Source organism: Leptopilina heterotoma, unplaced genomic scaffold, assembly GCF_015476425.1.
Source record: "Leptopilina heterotoma isolate Lh14 unplaced genomic scaffold, ASM1547642v1 Lhet_19, whole genome shotgun sequence".
Classification (NCBI taxonomy): Eukaryota; Metazoa; Arthropoda; class Insecta; order Hymenoptera; family Figitidae; genus Leptopilina; species Leptopilina heterotoma.
Genome location: NW_025110908.1, coordinates 2,492,789 through 2,515,599, shown reverse-complemented (window position 1 = coordinate 2,515,599; position 22,811 = coordinate 2,492,789). Strand labels below are relative to the sequence as shown.

At 23.6% G+C, this 22,811-nt stretch overlaps 2 protein-coding genes across 6 annotated transcripts in view; both read left to right on the top strand.

The window, feature by feature from the left end:
- The window catches only part of LOC122500689 (neurocalcin homolog), a 233,014-nt gene that overhangs the window by 171,257 nt on the left and 38,946 nt on the right, over positions 1-22,811 (top strand). The gene's annotated exons all lie outside the window — the stretch shown is intronic.
- Positions 1-22,811, top strand: part of LOC122500687 (neuronal calcium sensor 2) — a 203,481-nt gene that overhangs the window by 170,890 nt on the left and 9,780 nt on the right. For all 3 annotated transcript variants that reach the window (XR_006301504.1, XM_043609740.1, XM_043609741.1), the window contains one exon: positions 15,659-15,787. Coding sequence is in view for 2 of the 3 variants with exons in the window: in XM_043609740.1 (XP_043465675.1) it covers positions 15,659-15,787 (129 nt within the window). In the remaining variant the exon portion in view is untranslated. The remainder of the gene's footprint in view (positions 1-15,658; positions 15,788-22,811) is intronic.

Below are 22,811 nucleotides of genomic sequence, written 5' to 3'. Positions count from 1 at the left end.
TTATTAACATTTTTCATAAATAATTCAATACTTTTGGAAAATTTCATTAAAATAGTAAATATTGTAAATCATTCAATTGAGGAAAGCTTTTGAAAATAATTGAAATTTCGAAAAGACTTTTATTCAAATTTTTGAAAATAATTAAATTTTGGAGAAGAATTTTGTTATTTATAGAATCAATTCAAATTTTGACGGGAATTTTTGTAATTTTTTTTAATTATTTCTAAAAATTCAGGCCATAATGCTTTTAATATTCAATTATTATCTCAAATTTTAACTAAAATTCATTTTTAAATCAATTTTTATTGGAAAATTCTACGAAAATTCAATTGTTTAAATAAAAAAATAAATAAAATATTGAATAATTGAATTTTTCTCAAAAATGAATTATTGCGAAAAAAATTATAAAAAAGTTTGTAAATAATTTAATTCTTTTGGAAAATTTTTATTAAAATAGTTCAAATTTTTTTTGAAAAGCATAACATAACTATAGACAAATCTTTAAAAATTTTTTTTTGAAAAATTTTTTTAATTCAATTTTTGAAATACACAATTAAAAAGATTTTAAATAATTAAAATTTTGTAAAATTTAATTGAAAATAAATCATTTTTTCAATTCTTTTATTACAATTTTTAAAAATTTCATTTTAAAAGAATTTTAATTGAAAATTTGGAAATAATTGAATTCTCAAAAATTTTAATGAATAATCTTCAAAAGTGTAAATTGAATAAACATGAAAATTAATGAAAATTAGGTTCTAAAATTAATATTAAAGTAGTTTTGATTTTTTTGAAAAAAGTAATTCTCTGAATTATTTCGTTCTAATTTTTTAAAATTCAATTATTTTCAATATTTCCGAAAATTCAAATACATACTCAAAATAAATAACATTAAAATTTTTTAGAATTATTTTAAACATTTTGGAGACAATAATCATATTGAAAATTTGTATTTAAAATTCTTCAAAAAATTAGTTCTATTTTAAATTGTACAAAAATTCTTTAATTATTTTCGAAAAATTAAATTACAATATTTATAGAAATTGAATTTTTAAAATTGTTTTATCACTATTTTTTATGATTCAATCACCTTCGAACAGTAAATTAAATTTTTTTTAAATTTCCTATTTTGGAATTTTTGAGAAATGATTTATAATTTATACCTACTAATTCTTCAAGAAATGTGATTATTTTTTTAATATTTTTTTTTTTAGAAACTAAATCATTTTTCAAAGATTTTATGAAATTTCAATTATTTTTCAACGATTTTACTAAATTTGAATTATTTTTTAAAAGATTTTATGAAATTTCATTTTTATGGACATTTTTTAATTGTAGGTAAAACTATTGTCTTTCAAAAATGATTTAGAAATATTTTTAAAAACTTAATTTTACGAATTTCTTTATTAAAATTTATGAAAATATTCTACCTTAATATCTTTAAAAAGAAAAATAGACGGTTTCAATTATTATAAAAAATTGAATTTTTGCATTTAAAATTTTAAATAATTGAATTCTCGAAGAACTTTCAGAAAATTATTAAAAAAAATTAATATAGGTAACTGATTTAGAGATGAAGTTTAGTTAAAAATTGTAGAAAATAATTATGAATTTTTCGAGGGGTTATAGTTTTAATTTTTTGAAATAATTAGTAAATTTTAGAAGTTTTATTTATAAATAATTAGAAATAATTATTAAATTTCAGAAGTTTTATTTATAAATAAAAATTTTATTTCCTGTGAAAAAAGAAATAAGAAGTATTTAAATATTTATTTAGCATAATTATTCAAGTTCTGATTAATTGAATTTAGAAATCAGTAAAGAATCAGGAAAATACGAATTAAAATTTTTGGTGACAACACTAAATTAAAAAACGACTTTTTCGACATTTTTTCTATTTTTAATCTACTAAATCAACTCTTTTTTTTGCTGATTAAAGTCGATCCGAGGCCTTATTTATTATGTTTGTTATCAATTTAACCTTGAATAAATAATCCTTTCATGAATTTCTATTTTCTATGAAGAAAAATATTGATGTAAAATAAACTTAAAGAAAAAGACTGTGGAGTAGAAAGTGAAGATATACTTTGCACTTTAAAGTTAAAAATGAAATTAGGAAAGTTGACCCATAAATCTTATTCCGGACAAGTTTTCTGCAGTAATTCAGATTCTAATTCATTCTTGTCTCTTTATTTTTTCAAGTTCGATAAAGAGTTTCTCATTATTACGAGACCCAAGATGGTAAAAAAGACTTGAAATGAATCAGACTTATGTTGAAGCGGAAACTTTTTTCTCTCTTTCTCTCCTTTTAACTTTTATCTGCTCGAATCACGAAAACTCAATTATCATTATCAATCTTGGAAAATAAAATTATCACTTAAAGCTGGTTATGATTTGCATATTCAAATTTAATATTTCATTAAATGCAAGACATAAATTTCAGTTCAACACACACGTATACAATTAAAATTAATCGATCATGTTTTACATTTGAAATTTACTCGAATTAATAAGAAGTTAATCGTACAATTAATAAGAAGTTGTTGTTAATAATTAATAAAAAAAATTTATTAGTAATTATAATGTAATATTTTGTCTTAGTATGCAGGGCTTTTTGATTCCACAACAGATCAAATTATCACAAGTTTGACAATTAATTTTATAAATAGAGTTATTAATGAGAAACTGTATTTGAAATGAAAATGCAATTTAAAAATAACTAAAAAATTGGATCTTCTTTTATTTGTGCTGCAAACCATTGACTTTTATTTCGTTTCGAAGAAAAGTGCAACTAAAATGACAAACTCACGAAAAGGAAGTTCTTCGTCTCCTCTTCTTTCTCCCTTGGGATCTTTGGGGAACATTATAGTTTATTTCTTCTGAAAACTACTTATACAAGTTTCGTTTCTCCTCCGTGTAGAATATACTCTTAGGAGTAGCAACATTTTTAGAAATTAATTCTCAAGTACTTTTGGAAAGCTATATAAATTGATCATCAGTGATCATAAATTTTTAACTCATAAAACGTTTTGCGGCTTTAAAGTGCACTTCTTGACAAAGTGAAATCATTTATTTTTCCCAGCAATAAAGTCATTTTATGTTCCAATGGCAAAGAAAGTTTTTGTTGTCCGCTGACTCGCCGCCGAACAATATTTAGATATGTCAGCAAAAATATTTAAACTTTATTATCGCATTGTATTTAAACAAAGCAGAAATTGAAATTTCATTTCTTACATTGAAATCTTGATCTCGATTTTAATACAGTTGTAAAATCGATAAAATAGAAAATTCACACGAATAACTATTTTTAAATTTTAAATTGAATAGAGAAGTGAAATAAATTTTATAGCTTTTTTATTCTTCTAGAAATAATAATAAACAATTTTTGTATACAGAAAATGTAACAGAAACGCAGTAAAGAAATACTGGCAAGAAAATAAAACTGGCAAGAATAGAAGATAATTCGGTTGATATTTTGCTAGATTACAAAAATTGCACTTAGTATGAAAAATTTTCTTTTAAAAAATTCAAAAAAAAAAGAAAAATTTCTAGAACTATGAATGCAAATGGGAATAAAAAAAAGGGTAATGTTGAGAGTGTCACGTGTGCTTAGTGGATACTTGACAATACAAAAATAGAAAGAAGGAATAGGAAAGAACTGCTCGACTGCTTGACTTAAGTTTCTTTTTTACTTAAAAAATACTGCTTTATATGATAAAGATCTTCATTCAAAGTCCCATCAAATAAAGTCTATTTAAATAGAAATTTCCCCCATGGGTTTTTGCATTGTTTAGAATATTTTAATTTAATGTTAACAGGGTTGCTGGAAAAATATAATTTTGTACTTCCGTGACTTTTCCCTGATTTCCAGACAAAATTTCGACTTCCTGAAATTCAAAAACTTATAAGAATATTTTTACTATAAAACATGAAGAAATAGATCACTCCGAGTCTTCGACTCGGAGTGATCGATTTCTTCATGTTTTGTAATAAAAATTAAAACTTCAAATAATTTCCAAAAAAAATTCAATTAAACTTTTTCGAAAAAATTAATTCTACACAATTGTTAGTTAAAAGTATGGAAAATTTAAATTTTCAAAGATTTTAATTTTAAACCTTTTTAAAATTCAATTATTTTTAAAAATTCATTATATAATGCTTTTAATATTCATTTTTAATTTAAAATTTTAAATGATTGGATTTTTCATGAAGAAATTTTTATAAAATTTTTAAGAATAATTACATTTTTCGAGGAATTTGATTAAAATTATATTAAAAATAATTAAAATTTCCCAATGAGTTTTATTATTTGTGAAAATAATTGAATCCCTGTAAAAATTTTATTATATATATGAAAATAATTGAAATTTTGTCTAAGAATTTTATTAAAATTTAAGAAAATAATTGAATTTCGGAGAAGAATTTTATTATTTCTAAAAATAATTGAAATTTTGAAGAGAATTTTTGAAAATAATTGAATTCTAGTGAAAATTTTGTTATTTATGAAAATAATTAAATGTTTGAGTAGAATTTTATTAAAAATTTTTTTTAAATAATTGAATTCTTTTGGAAATTTTGATAAAAATAGTAAATATTGAAAATCGTTGAATTGAGGAAAATTGTTGAAAATAATTGAAATTATATTCAAGAATTTCATTCAAATTTTTGAAAATAATTGAATTTCGGCGAAGAATTTTGTTATTTATAGAGATAATTCAATTATATAAATACAAAAATAATTAATTTACTGAATAATTGAATTTTTGTCAAAATTGAATTATTGTGAAGAAATTTATAAAAAGTTTGTAAATCATTCAATTTTTGCTAAGAATTTTATTATAATTTTTTTAAATAATTGAATTACTGTGAAAAATCTTATTATTTGTGAAAAGAATTGAATTATTGTGAAGAATTGTATAACATTTTTTTAAATTTTTGAACGGAATTGAATTTCTGCGAAGAATTTTATTACTTTTGAAAATAATTGAATTATTATCTAAAATTTTAATTGAAATTCATTTTTAAAACAATTTTTGGTCAGAAAATTCTACGAGAATTCAAATAGGTATTTAAATAGCAAAATAAATAATTGAATGCAATTATTGAATAATTGCAATGTTTCTTAAAATTGAATCCTTTTGACGATGACTTATTATTTATGAAAATAATTGAATTTCTAAAAAGAATTTTATTTTTATTGAAAATAATTGAATCCTTGTAAAAAATTTTATTATTTGTAAATAATTAAATGTTTACGTAGAATTTTATCAAAATTTTTTAAAAATTATTGTTTTAACTAAAATCCTTCTGTAAATCCATTATTTTTAATAATTAATTAAAATATGTATTAAAAATTTACTTAATTTCAGAAGTTTTTTGACTTATTAAAATTTTTCAAAAATCCAAGTTTTTTAAAATTTCTAATTTTTAAATTCATTGAAAATTGAGATTTTATAAAATTTCAAATTAAAACCTTTTAAAGTTCATCTTTTTATTAAAATTTCATAAAAAATGGAAACGCAACTCTTTTAAAATTGTATTAATTTTGAAATATTTAAGTAAAATTATAATTATTTATTAAATAATTTCCAATTAATAATTTTATGATAATTCTTCAAGAACTAAGTTATTTGAAAATGAATTATTGTCAGAAATAGAATAAATTGAATGTTTTTTATTATTAGAATTCGTGGTAATTTTTATAGTTTCTGAGTCAAACAAAATTTATTTATGAACTGTTGTATCCCGGTTTATTGAGTAATTAAAAAAGAAAGAAGGAAAAATTAAAAAATGTTCTTTAAAAGAAAATCCGAATTTGAAAAAAGAAAAAAAGAATAAAAGAAAAAAGAAATGAAAAATTGAATTTGTAAGAAATTCGTCAATGATTTAGAAATGTTTTGAAAATTTGAAACTTGTCTTCATTAAAACTGCATCAGATGTGTGAAACGACTCTTCGTCTTGCCCATAACAGTATAGTTAAGGCAATTTATGAACTTTGGAATTTCGTTGGGCAGCTATAAATTCATTGCTGCATACTCCAGCAAGAGAGAGGCATCATATTATAAAGAGCAATTTATCATAGCGAAACCTGCAATTGTTCATTTTGAGGGAAAAATAGATTATTTTGTTACTTGCGTTTCTTACCAGTGGAATATAATGCAAATTCTCCTACAATAATTAATATTACTGGCCATTAAAGCAAGCACTTTTTAATCATCTTTTACTTCTTTATTTCATTTTTTAATTTATTAGAATTTTGATTTGAAATTTGCTGAATAAGTCAGAGATAAATATTTAAATAACGGTCGTTTGAAAATAACTCTCTAAATTTTAATTAGTAAAATTTTTTTTAGTACTTTGAATTAGTGACTGAATTTTTGCTTTTGAATTAGTAAAGTTTACAAATAAATTATCAGAAATTACTATTTATTAGTCAAATTTACTAATTAGTAGAAATAAATATTTATTAGTAAAATTTACTAATTCAAAAGCAAAAAGTCAGTCACTATATTAGTAGAAATTACTAAATTATTATTTATTAGTAAAACTTATAAATAAGTAGAAATTACTAAATTACTATTTATTAGAAAAATTTAAAAATTAGCAAAAATTACTAAATTACTATTTATTAGAAAAATTTATAAATTAGTAGAAATTACTAGGTATTTATTAGTAAAATATATAAATTAGTAGAAATTTCTAAATTATTATTTATTAGTAAACTTTATAAATTAGTAGAAATTACTATTATTAGTGAAATTTACTGATTCAAAGGAAAGTCACTATTTTAAATTGGTGAACATTTTCACTGATTCAAATTTAAACAGTGAGAGAAATAAATCCCTTTGTAGTATGCAATATGAACGAAATATAATATTTACACTTTTTTTTTTTATTTTAAAAAATTTGTAGAAAGCTTGACAATATATTCTTTTTTAAAGTTGCGCATCGCATATAACTGCAGATATTTAAATATCGCTTGTGTTCTAAAAATTCTTTTAAAATAATATATTTTTTCAATATATTATTATGAAATTTAACAAAATAAAATTATTTTTCCCGTCCAATAGATAGAGAATTCATTAAAAAATATGTAAGTAACAGAAGGTCGTTTCCGAACTGAAATAGCTGCCAACTTTTTTTCTCGTGGCTGTTTATCAATTCAAATTTATAGAAGCCAGATGACCCATTTTAATTTGGTGAACTATACAATTTTCAAAGGATTTGTAATTTTGTTTTGTTCCTAAAATATCCGTTAGGTCGATTTGAATTAGTTGCTTTCTGCATAAATAATTATTGTATTTATAACTAAATCGATTCTTTTATATTTGAGACTGTAATTTATTTCTCGTTCTAATAAGTGCTATTTATAAACACTGTAATTTGACATTTTTAGGATAATTTTTTAAAAAAATCCGTTTTCAAACAGTATTTTTAATATTTTTTTTAATCCTCTGCCTACTTTAAATAACCGTTATCGACAAAAATTACTATTCGATCTCCTGGTGGGGACTGAGGGGAGCAAAATTTTATAGGTTATGTTTGTTATCGTTTAAGTGAAAATACATAAAGTGGTTAATTCTCAGTTCAAACTTATTTAGTTTTAAGCCTTTATTACGTTAAAAATATTCAAGAAAAATTATTTTTTATTTGAAAAATTTAAAAATAAATTATTTATTTAAAGTAAAATGGTTACAAACATAACCTATAAGAATTTGCTTACTTAGGTTTCTATCTTCCCGACGCGTCACATATTTCTTACTTTTTGTTATCAAGATAAAAAATGCAGAAAATTATTAATTATTATTATCACCTAATAATTATTTATAACATTAAAAAATTATGTTTATTTTTGAAAAAAATTCCATAATTTCTATTTGTCAATCACGATTTTTAAGAAAATTATCATATTTTTTAAATAAATGAAAAATGTCCTTTTGAACCAGGAGTAAAGAAATTCTATAATTTCTATTTGTTAATCACAATTTTAAAAAAAGTTATAATTTTTTTTAGAAATAAATGCGGACAAAAATTACATAATTTCATTTTTTAATCGCAATATTTAAAAAAATACAATATTTGGGAAAAATGGGCATAATTTGCACAATTTTTTTTCCTCAATTTCAAATTTTTAACAAAATTCCAAAAATTTTTTTTAATAATAAAGAAAGAACATTTTTTTTAATCACAATTTTTTACAAAATTTTAAGTTTCTTTTGGATAAAAATTCATAATTGATTTTTAAAGAAATTATAATTTTTTTTAAATTAATGAAAAAATTAGGTATAGAAGAATTTCAATTATTTTTAACCCGGCGAGTATGTGGCGGGAAACTGTTACACCGACTATGTGGTGGGCATGACATGCCCAAAATGTAAAATTGCTTATAAATGTTACATATAGCTATATTAAGTTAATTTCTGGTATTATATTATAAAAAGGCATGTAATAAAATATACTTCCTTAATTATTTATTTATTTATAAAGATAAAATCAACTCTTTGTCATAAGATTTATCATATGATTAAATAAAACAATAAAAACTTAAAACTTTTATAAAATCAAATTTGCACTTTTATAAAGGCAGGACTTTAAATATTAGTGAATGAGGAGCATAATACTGCTTTTTAGAATATATCTCAATTCAGTTGTCATTAATTTAGTAGAAATTAGGAAAAAAAAATTCGCCAAAAATATGCAAAATTGACGTTTACGTCCAAGTAATTTAAAATATAATTTACATAACACTATCACCATACCATCATCTTCTCTTATGAACCCATAACTTCAGCTACTCGAAGTTTCAAAACGTTACAGTGGAAATTTTAGGATTTAAAAGGATTTAAGTAAATGTGGGGCATGACATGCCCAACCACATACTCGCCGGGTTAATACAATTTTTTAAAAAATACTATTTTTTGGGCAAAGAAAAGGAATAATTTGCACCATTTTTATTTTCTCAATTTAAAATTTTTTACAAAATTCCAGCATTTTTTTTACAAATAAAGAAAAAACATTTTTCTGATTCACAATTTTTTGCAAAATTTTAAGTTTCTTTTGGAAGAAAATTCCTTAATTTCTATTTATCAATAATCACGATTTTTAACAAAATTATAATTTTTTTTAAATTAATGAAAGAAATTACATCATTTCTATTTTTAATCAAAATTTTTAAAAAAATACTATTGTTTGGGCAAAAAAAAGGAATAATTTGCACCATTTTTATTCCTCAATTTAAAATTTATAACAAAATTCCAACATTTTTTTCACAAATAAAGAAAGAACCTTTTTTTGAATCACAATTTTCTGTAAAATTTTAAATTTGTTTTGAAAAAAATTCATAATTTCTATTTGTTAATCACAATTTTCGACAAAATTATAATTTTTTTAATTTTATGAAAAAAATTACATAATTTCTATTTTTAGTTACAATTTTTTAAAAAATACTATTTTTTAGAAAAAAGGGCAGAATTTCCACCCTTTATATTCCTTAATTTCAAATTTTTAACAAAATTCCAACTTTATTTTTAGAAATAAAGAAAGAACATTTTTCTGAACCAGAATTTTTTGGATCGTTTTTTGCAAAATTTTAAATTTCGTTTGAAAAAAATTGCTTAATTTCTATTTGTCAATCACGATTTTTAACGAAATTATAATTTTTTTTTAAATAAATAAAAAAAATTACTTAATTTCTATTTCATTATCAATTTTTGTAAAAAAATCTTTTTTTCTGTTTCAAAGAAAGGAATAAAAGATTATTTATATTTCTATATCACAATGTTTTAACATCCAGTTTTATTAGAAATAAGTAAAAGAATTTGCATAATTTCTATTTTATTATCAGTATTTTTTATCAAAATCTCAGGTACGTATTGTTTTTAAAAAAGGATTAAAAATTTGGATAATTTTTATTTTTTAATTTATTTTTAAAAAATGTTCAGTATTTTCTATATCAAAATTTCGCTTTGTCGCATTTTTTCCCCAAATTGCAGAATACTTTTACAAAATTTAATATTTATTTTCTCTCCATGTGCTCCCGTTGTTATTATAAACAATTTGTTTTGCATCAGCCCCTCAATTAGAAATTATATATTATTGTAATAATCTATTGACATTAAAATGAGAAACTACATGAAAGTTATTTCAGCCAGTTTTTTATAGATTAATAATGCATTTAGTAAAGTTATCCTGAAAATATTTTTCCACTTTTTTTCATCTACTAAAAGGTATAATAACACACAGAAAAAAAAGTTGCTAGCATATCTGAAACCAGCCGTAAACCTTAATAGACTATTAATGAAAATGACTATCAATTTGAAAGTACGCGATATGATTTACAACTCCACTATAACTATCACCGATTGTAGAGTACGCAGCCATTAAAGCAGAGAAATAGCACACATACACACTGTATTGCGAGAAATGTTGTGAGAAAATATAAAAAAAAATATTTTATTCTTTAAAGAATAGGAGTCGAGCAGAACGAAACATTCATAGCTTTGGTAATAAATGAAAATTATGAGACGCCAAGAAGCGTTAACAGAGGTGTGAAAATTGTGGTTATACCGTTATACCCACTAAAGTTGTGTCGTCCACAACTTGTGGCCTCTCCTACTATATATGTACTATATATATGTATTTCCGCAAAGGGAATACTTCGGAGACAATAAATTGTTCGGTGCTGGTCCTGGGGGCAGTGGAATTCGAATACAGTCTAATGGTCTTTTGTTCGGAAAAGAGGGTTTTGCCTCGAAACGATATAGGATTCATATAGGTTCCAGAGCGAAACGTGGCGAAACGTTTCTCATATACGTGCAAGCCAAGCATTCTCGTTCGCGTATACAAAGGTTTACGTTCCTGCTCACGTCACATGCATTAACCTGGGGGTCGTTTGTCAAGCGCGAATTATTAAGCACACGTTACACGCCCGTCTCTCTCTCTCTCTCTCTCTATGCTGTGCGTTCATCAAAGTTGCTGTTAGATTTGCTCAACAACTTTTCCACCTTTTTCTCTTTATAACTGTGTCACACCAAAACTTGTGATATTTTTCTTCGAAGCTCACGTATCTCGTCATCTTTCCGGAAAGTTGGCACTGAGACAGAGATTCTCAAATTACGCAGCCTAAAAGAATCTAACTCTCCTCTGTTATTACTATATCTGTTGGAAAAATAGGGAATTTTTGTTAAAAGATTTCTTTATTTGATCAAATAAATTTTTTTTTCAATGTAACGTAAAATTTAAAATAGTGTATTTCCGTAAAGTAGTGTCTTAAGAGTTAAAATTAGTCTGTTTTCAACTATGTATTAAAGGATTTGCAAGTCGATTGTAGATTTTCGAAAACACAGTTAAAAGTAAAAATAGTGCACTGAAAGTGGAAAGAAAGTGTTTTCCGATGAGCCTGTAAGTTGCTGCTTAAGCGAAGCGAAAGCAGCAACTTACAGACTCCTTGGAAAACTTCTTTTTGTTCTTGGTGCACACGCTGCTTTCTAAATTTGAATTAGTAAAATTCGACTAATTATTAATAGAATTGATCAGCAAAATCAGGAAATAATCAGTGATTTTTATTAAAAGTACTGGAAAAAATTTAATTTTTCGAATTCATAAGGAAATTCTGAATTTTTTTCTTTGTCTCATAAACTATGAAGTTACCAAGCATTCTTATAGGGAGCGTTCACAAATTACGTAACGCTAATTTTTGAAAATTTTGACCCCCCCCTCCCCCCATGTAACACACTGTTACATACATTAGCGCCATTTTTTCTGCTGTACATAACAAATAGCTAGACCCCCCCCCCTCCCCTTTATAATGTTACGTAATTTGTGAACGCTCCCATACGAAACCTTCAATTTTTTTCTTTTAAATATCTTAATTCTTGAACAACTATCATAAAATTATTATCACATAGAAATTAATTGAATTTTAAAAACAGTTGTGTTTAGAATTTTCATAAATAGATCAACTTCAAAGGGTTACAATTTAAAATTTTAGAAAATTTCTATTTTCAATAAATTTAATTAGAAATTTTAAAGAATTTTTTAACTAATTTCAAAAGAATTTGAATTATTAAAGTTTTTCAAAAATCCAAATTTTTTAAAGAAATTTTTTATTTTTTTTTAATTTCAAAAGAATTTCTCAACATATATTTAATTAATTATTAAAACTAATGAATTTACAGAAGAATTTTAGTTAAAAATACTAAAAAAAATTGCATTTTTGAGAAGTTACAAATTATTGCAGAAATTCAATTATTTTCAAAAACTTAAAATAATTCTCGTGAAAATTTTCATTATCTTTATATATAATAAAATTCTTCCTCGAAATTCAATTATTTTTAAAAATTTTAACAAAATTCTTAGCAAGAATTCAATTATGAATTATAAAATGTTTAAAGAAATTAAATTATTTACTACATAATTTTCATAAAATATATGAAAAAAATCAAATATTTAAAAGAAATTTTAGAAAACTCTTCACAATTTTTCAATTATTTTCACAATTAACGAAAATCTTTATAGTAATTCAATTATTTAAAAAAATGTTTTAATTTTTTATAAATTTCTTCCCCAGAATTCAATTATTTTCATAAATAATAAAACTTATTGCAGAATTTCAATTATTTTTAATACAATTTTAATCAAATTCCTCGAAAAATATAATTATTCTTAAATATTTATTAAAAATTGGTCAAAAGAATTCAATTATTCTCGTAGAATTTTCTAATAAAAATTGATTTAAAAATTAATTTTAGTAAAAATTTTTAGATAATAATTGAATATTAAAAGCATTATAGCGTGAATTTTTAGAAATAATTGAATTTTGGAAAGGTTTCAAATTAAAATCTTTAAAAATCTGAATGTTTTATACTTTTAACTGACTATGTAGAATTCATTTTGTTTAAATTTTAATTGCATTTTTTTAAAAATTATTTAATGTTTTTATTTCCCAATAGGTACATAGATAGTTAATTGAAAAGTTTCTGAGGAATCGAAATTTCCTAAAATTAAATTGTAAACAAATGAATTTGAAAATTGTGAAAGAACTTTTTCCAAAATTAATAAAAATAATTGATTTAAAGAAGAATTTTAGTTGAAAATTCTAGAAAATAATAATCGAATGGAAATGATGAAAATAATTTTGAAGAATTTACAGTAACAATGGTGATATTATATAAAATCATGATTTTATCTTTCGATCATCTTTAATTATTATAAAACATGAAGAAATATTCTTATAAGTTTTAATGAATTTTAAAAAGGTTTGAATATGAAATTAGGGAAAAAAGGGAAAAACAAAATTAAATATTTTGGGCAACCCTTAATATGTAACTGTCATAGCAACTAATCAACCATTGCGGATTGATTTACCCCTACGGGTGTTAATTTAATCATGCACATAGCAAATCTAGCTGAAAAACCGACTAACATAACCTAGATTTCAGTGACAGTTCCTCAGACAGTTCAAATAGAGTTCTCAATCAGAAGTTTGTAGCTGTTATTTGAAGAGCGCTTCCTTCAGTGCAGTTCTTGACCTTATACTAAGTCTATATTTGGACTAATGTAAGTTTTTTTTTAAAACTGTGCCCTATTAAAATAATTAATATTAAACTATTAATTTCTTAACTGGTCCTTATATTAACTGATGGTCTTTAAAGAAAATCGCTTGTCTCATTAAAAAAAACAAATAAAATTCAAAATACCTAACTTCTCTTACGTCAGGCTCTGGTTAAAAACTGCATAAATTTGACGTGTTTATAGAAACAGAGTGATTCGCTTCTTTTTGAGTTTCGACTTTTTTGTCGCATTCGATAAGGAAGGCGTACTAAAAATTTGGAAACACACAGATTTATCTTCTTTTTTTTAATGTATGGCTTAGACTAGTTGAACAGGAACATATCAAACTACGTGTTTGAACGAATTTTAATCCTGTTTATGCTTACTTGATTCCCGTACATAATTTTAAGTGTCAGAGAAAAATATAGGAAACAGAAACACTGTTTTTCGTAATATTTTTCTCCTCAAAATTTTATTGATCAAAAATGGTTTGAATTGTTTTACATACAATATAGCAACAAAACACAATCAATATCAATGCCTCGAAGAAATTTATTAAGTGCAAAAAGAAACGTGATCAGAGAACATAAAATTGTGAAAGAAAGATTCAAAGAAACGAGACATATACATGAGTGAAATTGCCAGAGTATAAATCTAGCCCCCAGTATAGATGTATATATTCGAATTGGTCCAACCTAATATTTGTACAAGCTTATATAGTAGGAGGGATTTTCATTATAGATACCGCTCGCAGTATTGCCCATGATTCTCGGGTAAGACAGGAGCGAAGGAAATAACATAGTCAAATGTCTCGATACAGATTTCACGATGCAGTGCGATAGTTGAGAAATGATCAGAATTTAGGGTGTTTGGGCTTTGCAGAGGTCAATACTGAGAGACCTCGAAGTAAGAGAGAGAGAGAGAGAGTGAGAGAGAGAGTGAGGGAGCACATCTTGTAAGAGAGGTCAGCTACTCGGAAAAGAGACGTCGACGTCCTTCTCTCCCTCAGCCCCTCTTCGCTTTTTATTTTCACAACCTTCTGCTTCATAAAACTTACTTCGCAAGCCTACCTCGGGCAGCGGATGACCCACTTTGCCAGTCTTACGTTCCTTCAACTTCCACTACCGAGTCTACTTAAAGCACTCACGAATATATTTCCAAAACTTGACAAACGCATTTTTCATTTCGTTATTTGACATTTATTCTTTCTGCATTAGAATTATTTGTTTCGAATCTCTTTTCTTTTCTTTCTGGAATATTATTCCATTATTGTACATGACAATTTTTTATTCTGACAATATATAAAATTTTTGCTTTTATTTTCGCTCTCTTCTACTTTGAAATTTTTGACGCGCTTCCTAAGAAAAGAGTTCAGAAAACTATATACGGAAAAAATACTCAACTGTCCTTATATATTAATCTGAATTTTATTTCACCGCTTGTGAGAAAGATTCAAATTAATGAACTATACTGTTGTACAAAATAAAAAATTATCTATATTAATGAATCATTTCACAGAAAAAACGATAATCTAATTTTAAGAAGCACCTACTTAAATAGAAGCCAAGAATATTTCCTGCTTAAATTAATACTAAAATTAAGTGGGGCACTTAATTTAAGCAGGGAATATTCTTGGGTCCTATTTAATTAGGAGCTTCTTAAAATTAGATTATCGTTTTTTCTGTGTTCCAACTATACGTAAGGTCAATTTATAAAATATTTTTAAATTATCTTCTAAAGAAGATAAAGAAAAATGTTTATATTTCCATTTAATGGAATAAAACAATTTATTCAAATTCTTATTATTCTCAAATTGTTTTTCAACTTTTACAGTACCACCTTGTAAGAAATAAAGATATCACATTAAATTTTAAACATTATTTTAAACATTACTGAAAAAATAATTTTAAAATTATTAAAAATTAGGTGCCACTATATCCTAACTTTACTGAAAAATTCGGTAAAATAAGGAACAAATATTCTCCCCGTTTAGAAAAATGAATTCAAATTTAGAGAGTACGTGACGTAAAAGTCTAACAATATTTTTCATTATATTATGTTGAGGAAATTATTTCTAATTGAAACACATTTTGTTTTTTTATTTCAGGAATTTTTACTTGCAATCGATGTGACGTCGAGTGGAACGCCAGAGGAAAAATTAAAATGGGCGTTTCGCATGTACGATGTTGATGGGAACGGCGTCATTGACATTCAGGAAATGACGAAAATTGTACAGGTAATGTCATATTATCAGATGCCTCAATATACAAACTTTTCAAGAAAATATCTCGGAAATATTTATTCACCTCAGAAACGCCAAGTTATCGAAAATTTATTAAGAATTAAATCCAATTTTCCGGGTTATTTTGTGAAAAGAAGTTTCTTTCATTTTTTATGTTCTTTTTATTCAATTATTTATTTTATTTTTTATTTATTTTATTTTTTATTTATTTATTTTTTTATCTATATACTTATTTATATATTTGGTTTCTTTATTTACTGATTTATTTACTTACTTATTTTAAAAGTTTATTTAATTTTAAAGTTTACAATTTTCATAAATAGATGAACTTCAAAAGATTTTAATTTAAAATTTTACAAAATTTCAATTTTGAATATATTTAATTCGAAATTTTTAATTTTTAAATTTTTTGATACAATTCTTTGCAAGAATTCAATGATTTTCAATAAATTAATTTTAAAATTGAATATAAAAAGAAAAATTATTAAAAATGTTAGGAAACAAAAAAAAAACAAACAACTAACTTTAAACTGCGAAAAGATTACCGGAATACAACGATTATTTATATAGATTTATATTTTTACTTTATTTACTTATTTATTTATTTCCTAAAGTTAATTTACTTAAAGTAAGTTTTAATTTGAATATTTAATGCCCGTGTTTCTATATTTATACTCTTTATTCATCATTAAGAATATAACGATTGGTGGCTTTACCTACTTTTACTTATGCATTAAAGAGAGTTTTAAGTGATATAACCAGACTTTAGTCAGACGTACCTATATGTCGCGTACAGAATATTTCAATCGCTCGCTTATTTAGACGATACTTATATTATTTTAATAGTTAATACTAATTTTTCACACATTTAGTAAACAATATTTAAGATAGGAAAATTTATTTTATTTACTCTCTAAATTTCAATTAGTAAAAATGTTTACTAATTTAAATTAGTGACTGACTTTTTGCTTTTGAATTATAGTAAATTTGGCTAATAAATTAGTAGAAATTACTATTTATTAGTCAAATTTACTAATTCAAATTAGTAACAATTTTTATTAATTCAAATTAAGAGAGTATTTAATTAACTCTAATAAATATTATTTGATTCAAGTAAATATTTAATTGATAATAGTCAATAAATCGGTTAAAATTTTTTTTAGTGTTTGAGACAATTTCGTAGTAAATTTTAAGAATATATTTAAAAAGAAACTATTGTCATAAATAGAAAAAATTGAAGTTAACGATAAATTAAATAAATAATATTTTATGATAGTTTCAATATTTAAATGTTGAATGTTATTAAAATGAAAAGAGTGATTGTATTGAAAAGCACGATCAGTTAAGCATTAACCTTTTGATTAGACTTTATATATCTTGTTCTTTGACTTTTTTTCTCTATTAATATTTTTTTACTTCCACTTTTATCAATGTCTGGAGAAATTCTTCTAATAAATCCCCATTTTCTTTGAGAGGCTTTCCTCACAATCGATTTTACTTTTTAAACATCAGTTCTCTCGAGTTTAAATTTAATAAATGGAAAAGATTGAATTTACTCTGTCGTTCATGCATATATATATATATGTATATAAAGAAATGAAAAAGTTAAATTGTTAAAAAGACCCCCGCGCTTTGTATAATAAAGAAAAATATTTTAATTTTCAATTTTCAGCCAAGGCTCGAAATCTCTGACATTTTCTGAGTATTGTTCGTTCGCTAATGAAACTTCAATATATTGGGATTTTAGAGTATCTTCAGTTTTGTGGAAAGCAAAGCTTGCCTTTCAGTGAAACGGAACAATAGAATCTCATTGTATATCTATTGTTATATAGAATTTAGTACGAATAGTGAATCGAAATCGCATCAGAAAATTTTAATAAAGCAATAGAAGTAAATAAATTCATTAAAAAAGATTTGACAAAACACGACAAGAAAAAAAAGAAGAAATTTCGTATATTAAAATATTCTCTCTCTCTCTCTCTCTCTTCTATACACGCAGATTGATTTCACCATCAGAAATATGAGAATTTTTCCGATAAAATACGAGAAAGAAGAGAAAAAAGAAAATGAATTCGAGTATTTTTGTATAAAACCTTCTGAATATGACAGAACAGTTTGAGAGGATATTTCGCAGGTTATTTCTACCTCGGGCATGAAATTGTATTGGTGCGCCAATTTACATTTTCTGGTAACAGAAAAAAGTAGGCTAATGGGGGACCACTTAAAGGAAATCGCAGACGGATTTCAGCGGCAATATTTGCGAATAAAAAAAAAAAAAAAAAAAAAAACGTATATATTGACGTTTAGAGTGCATTTTACTGCTATTAATTTACAGTGCATAAATTGGATCGCACGATCGTTCTGCAATTTAATTATGGATTTTCTATTAAATGGCAACAAGTACGGGAGCGAAAAGATAATAAACGAGAAATCTATTGCGGTCTTCAATTCCATTGCGACATAAAGAAATCTTCTTCTCTTCTCACTTGCAAAAATTAAAAATTAATTTACATACTAATGAACTAAAAATACTCTATACGTTTTTAAATCAATTTCCATAGAGCAGAACTAGGTCCGTTAATTCCGTAAATGTCCGTAAAAGACAGTTTTTTGAAAGTAAAGTAAAGTCCGTAATTATTTTCAAAAGCAATAAAATTCTTCCCAAAAATTCAATTTTGTTCAAAAATTTTTTAAAGTTCTCGTCAAAATTTCAATTATTTTTAGAAATAATTAAGTCCTTCTCCGAAATTCAATGATTTTTAAAAATTATCTATTATTTTGATAAAAAAAATAAAAATTTCACAAAAATCCAATTATTTACAAATTTTTGATCAATTTCTTTACAATAATTCAATTATTTTTCATAAATAGTACCTATAAAATTTTTTCAGGAATTTAATTACTTTCAAACACAAATTTTATAAAATAATACAAAAAATTATTATTTTCAATTATTTTTTAAAATTTTAATAAAATTCGTTTCAAAAATTCAATTATTTTTAGAAATTATAATAGAATTCATCACCGAAATTCAATTATTTTCACAAATTTTGATAAAATTCTTAGACAAAATTTCAATTATTTTCAAAAGTACTACTCTGACGTATTTCTGGCTACCTCTGGAGTCCCTCAGGGTTCTCATCTTGGTCCACTTTTCTTTATACTTTTTATAAATGACGTTAAACATTTATTTAAAAATAGTTTTTTTTCATTATTTGCAGATGATCTTAAGATTTACAAACAGATTACTTGTGAGAATGATAATCTTGATCTTCAAAAGGATCTTGACCGACTCTATAAGTGGACCATTAAAAATAGACTTCCCTTAAATATAAAAAAATGTAGCGTCATCTCTTTCACGAAACGTCTGGAAGTAATGAATTTTAATTATTTACTTGGTACTGAGTTGGTTTCCAGGGTTACCCAGGTTCGCGATCTCGGGGTATTCTTGGACCCTGCCTTAGATTACAGAAATCATATTCAGAACGTTGTTAATAGGGCAAATAAGGTCTTGGGTCTTATCACTAGGAGCGCTTCTCGCTTTAAAAATATTTTGGCATTGAAAACTTTATTTTTCTCATTGGTAAGGCCAATTATTGAGTTTGCAGCATCAATCTGGTCCCCTTATCAGGAATGTTACATCATTGTGTTGGAGCGTGTTCAAAACAGATTTATGCGTTTTGTTGCGAGACAATTAAGGTTACCTTTCGATTTCTTTAGTCACGACTACTCTGAACTCAGAAGGGTTTTGAACATACCCTTAATTAAACATAGATTTTTATACGCTGATTTAATTTTCATATTTAAGATCATTAATGGAATTATTAATTGCCCGTCGATTTTGTCATTACTGCAGTTTTTTGTTCCTTTCAGGCCAGTAAGAAACCCTTCTGTGTTCAAACAGTATTGTTATCGAACTGACTCTTGTGCCAACTCAATATTGATAAGACTGTGTAGAGAAGCAAATCAATACCATGATGTTATTGATTTTTATGGTATCTCATTAAATAAATTTATTATTGATTTACGTAGGCTAATTCTTGCTAATACTAATTAGATTGTCATAACTTCGCATTATATTACTTTCTATTTAATTTGTAATTTTTAGTACTCTATGTACGAAAGGGCACTGCCCGTTTATATGTATAAATAAATAAATAAATAAATAAAAATAATAAAATTTTTATAGGGATTCAATTATTTTCACAAATAATAAAATTATTTTTTAAGTTTTCATAAATAATATAACATTTTTAGAGGGATTCAATTATTTTTGTTTTCTTCGAAAAAAATTCGTAAGAATTTAATTATTTTTGAAAATTTTAATAAAATTCGTTTCAAAATTCAATTATTTTTAGAAATTGTAATAAAATTCTTCACCGAAATTCATTTATTTAAAAAAAAAAAATTGTTAAAATTCTCGTCAAAATTTTAATTATCTTTAGAAATAATTTAATTCTTCTCCGAAATTCATTTATTTATTTATTTTCAAAAGATTGAATAAAATTCTACGCAAAACTTTAATTACTTTCATAAAATAATAAAAATTTCACAGAAATTCAATTATTTACAAATTTTTTTATAAAAATTTGTTCACAATTAAATTATTTTCATAAATAATAAAATTTTTACAGAAATTTAATTATTTTCGTGTTATTCAATTAGTTCGTATTAAAATTTTTTTAAGAAATTCAATTATTTTCATAAATTTTAATAAATTTCTTGTCAAAATTTCAATTACATTTAAAAATTTTCCTCAGTTCGATGATTTTTATAATATTTAGTATTTTAATAAAATTTTCCAAACGAATTTAATTATTTGAAAATAACGTTAATAAAATTCCACGCAAACATTTAATTATTTTCATAAATAATAAAATTTAACAGGAATTCAATTATTAACAAATTTTTTATAAATTTATTCGCAATAATACAATTATTTAAAAATTTGTTGATAAAATTCTTTATGAGAATTCAATTTTTAGAAACATTCAATTATTATTCAATAAATTATTTATATGCATTTTATTTGTATTTAAATAATTGAATTTTTTGAATAAAAATTGATTTAAAAATGTATTTCAGTTGGACTAGTTATATTTTTGTCAGTAATAATTGGTCCGTAAATTGTCCGTAATTTTTTATCAAAATTTTATTTAATTTATTTGATTAATAAAATTTATTTAATTTATTTAATTTTTATTATAATACGCTCCGTAAAGTTTTTATTTTTTAATACTTTTACTGGTTCGAGCCCTGATAGCGTAAAAAAACTCAAAAAAAAAGTTTTTAAAATTGTTGAAAACAGATAAAATAGTATACTTTAAAGATTAAATACAAGATACTGGTACTAAAAACGTTTTGAAAAACTACTGCGGGATTATTTTTCCATCCGTTATATTTTTTTCAAGAGCATCTGAAGAATAAAGTTTTTCTTTTATTTCCTCTCTCTCTCTCCGACTTGAATCGACATTTACACATTTTGCGTCAGCAATAAAAATCTCATGCCTATTCTTCATTTTATGCACTCTCAAAATGTGCTATACATAAATTTTTCTACTGTAGTAAAAATTATTCGTTTCTCTTCACTTTTCCGTCAGCATTATAAAATAAAATAATTATTTTCACTGTTAAATATTTCATTCAAACAATGAATATATACCTGGAAATAGTGCTTTTTCATGTTAAAGGCAACATAAAGTTTTTTTTTTAATTTAAAAAGCTTTTTAAACTCATAATTTTCCTGACAAATTTAAATTAAAAGTTAAAATCATGATTCCCCATCTCTGTGTTTATTTAACAATTGAATTCTTTGACTAGAGGTAAAGGATTTTTGACGTAAAGAGAATTCTCAACGAATGTGAATTAAATGATAAATGTTAATTAATTTAAAGAGGAAAAGAAACGAATAATTACTTTAACAGAAAAAATAGCAAACAAATAATTAATTCAACAAAAAGAAAATAGAAAACAAATAATTCAACAACAAAATTAAAAAACAAATAATTAATTTAAAAAAAGGTCCATTAGAGAAAAGCAATTAATTAGTTTTTGTCTCGGTATTATTAGAAACAATTCTAATGTTGAATTGGAGGCAAAATTGAGAGTGGAAGAGCGGTTGAGTTCTAACACGAAAACCACATGATTGAGAAAACAATGCAGTGTAAACCACTTGAGCACAAAACGTTTCAGTCTACGCGTCCCGTGACTTGCGTTATATTCTCGAAATTGCGGTAGTGTGGGCGATTGTCTATTCGAATAAAGGTTCATGTAACCGTAAGAGTACTTTTATAACCAAGAAATGAATACATTTTAACTAAAGGAAAAATGTTACTTTAATAACCATCCTTAGTCATAAAAGCATAAAAACGTCAAATGTGTCCATAAAATTGTACTTTTCTTCAAATTCACTTTTCGAAAATTTAAATAATTTAATACAACTTAAAAAATTGTAATTTTACTCCTTTTCAATTATTCATATTTAAATTTTCTTAATTATGTGTCTTAAGGATTTTAACTACATTTCTGTGTTCATAAAATAATATTTTTATTCACGTTCTCTATTCTAAAATTTGGTAAATTTAAAAGATAATAATTAACAATTACAATTTTTAATTTTGGTATTTTTATAATGATATTTATCATTACTTCAATTTTTTCTATTTCTGGCAATAATTTCTTTTTAAATAACTTAATTCTTTAAGAACTTTCATAAAATTATTACTTAAAAATTATTTAATGAAAAATTTTACTTCAATATTTTAACATTAATTTTAAAATAGTTACAATTACAATTTTTATAAATAGATGAACTTTAAACGGTTTTTAATTTAAAATTTCAGAAAATTTCAATTTTTAATGAATTTAATTAGAAATTTTAAAGAACTTAGATTTTTGAAAAGTTTTGATAGTTAAAATTCTTCTGAAATTAGTTAAATTTTTTAATATATGAATAATTATTAAAAATAATGGATTATAGAAAATTTTTAGTTAAAACCACTAAAAAAAAACTGAATTT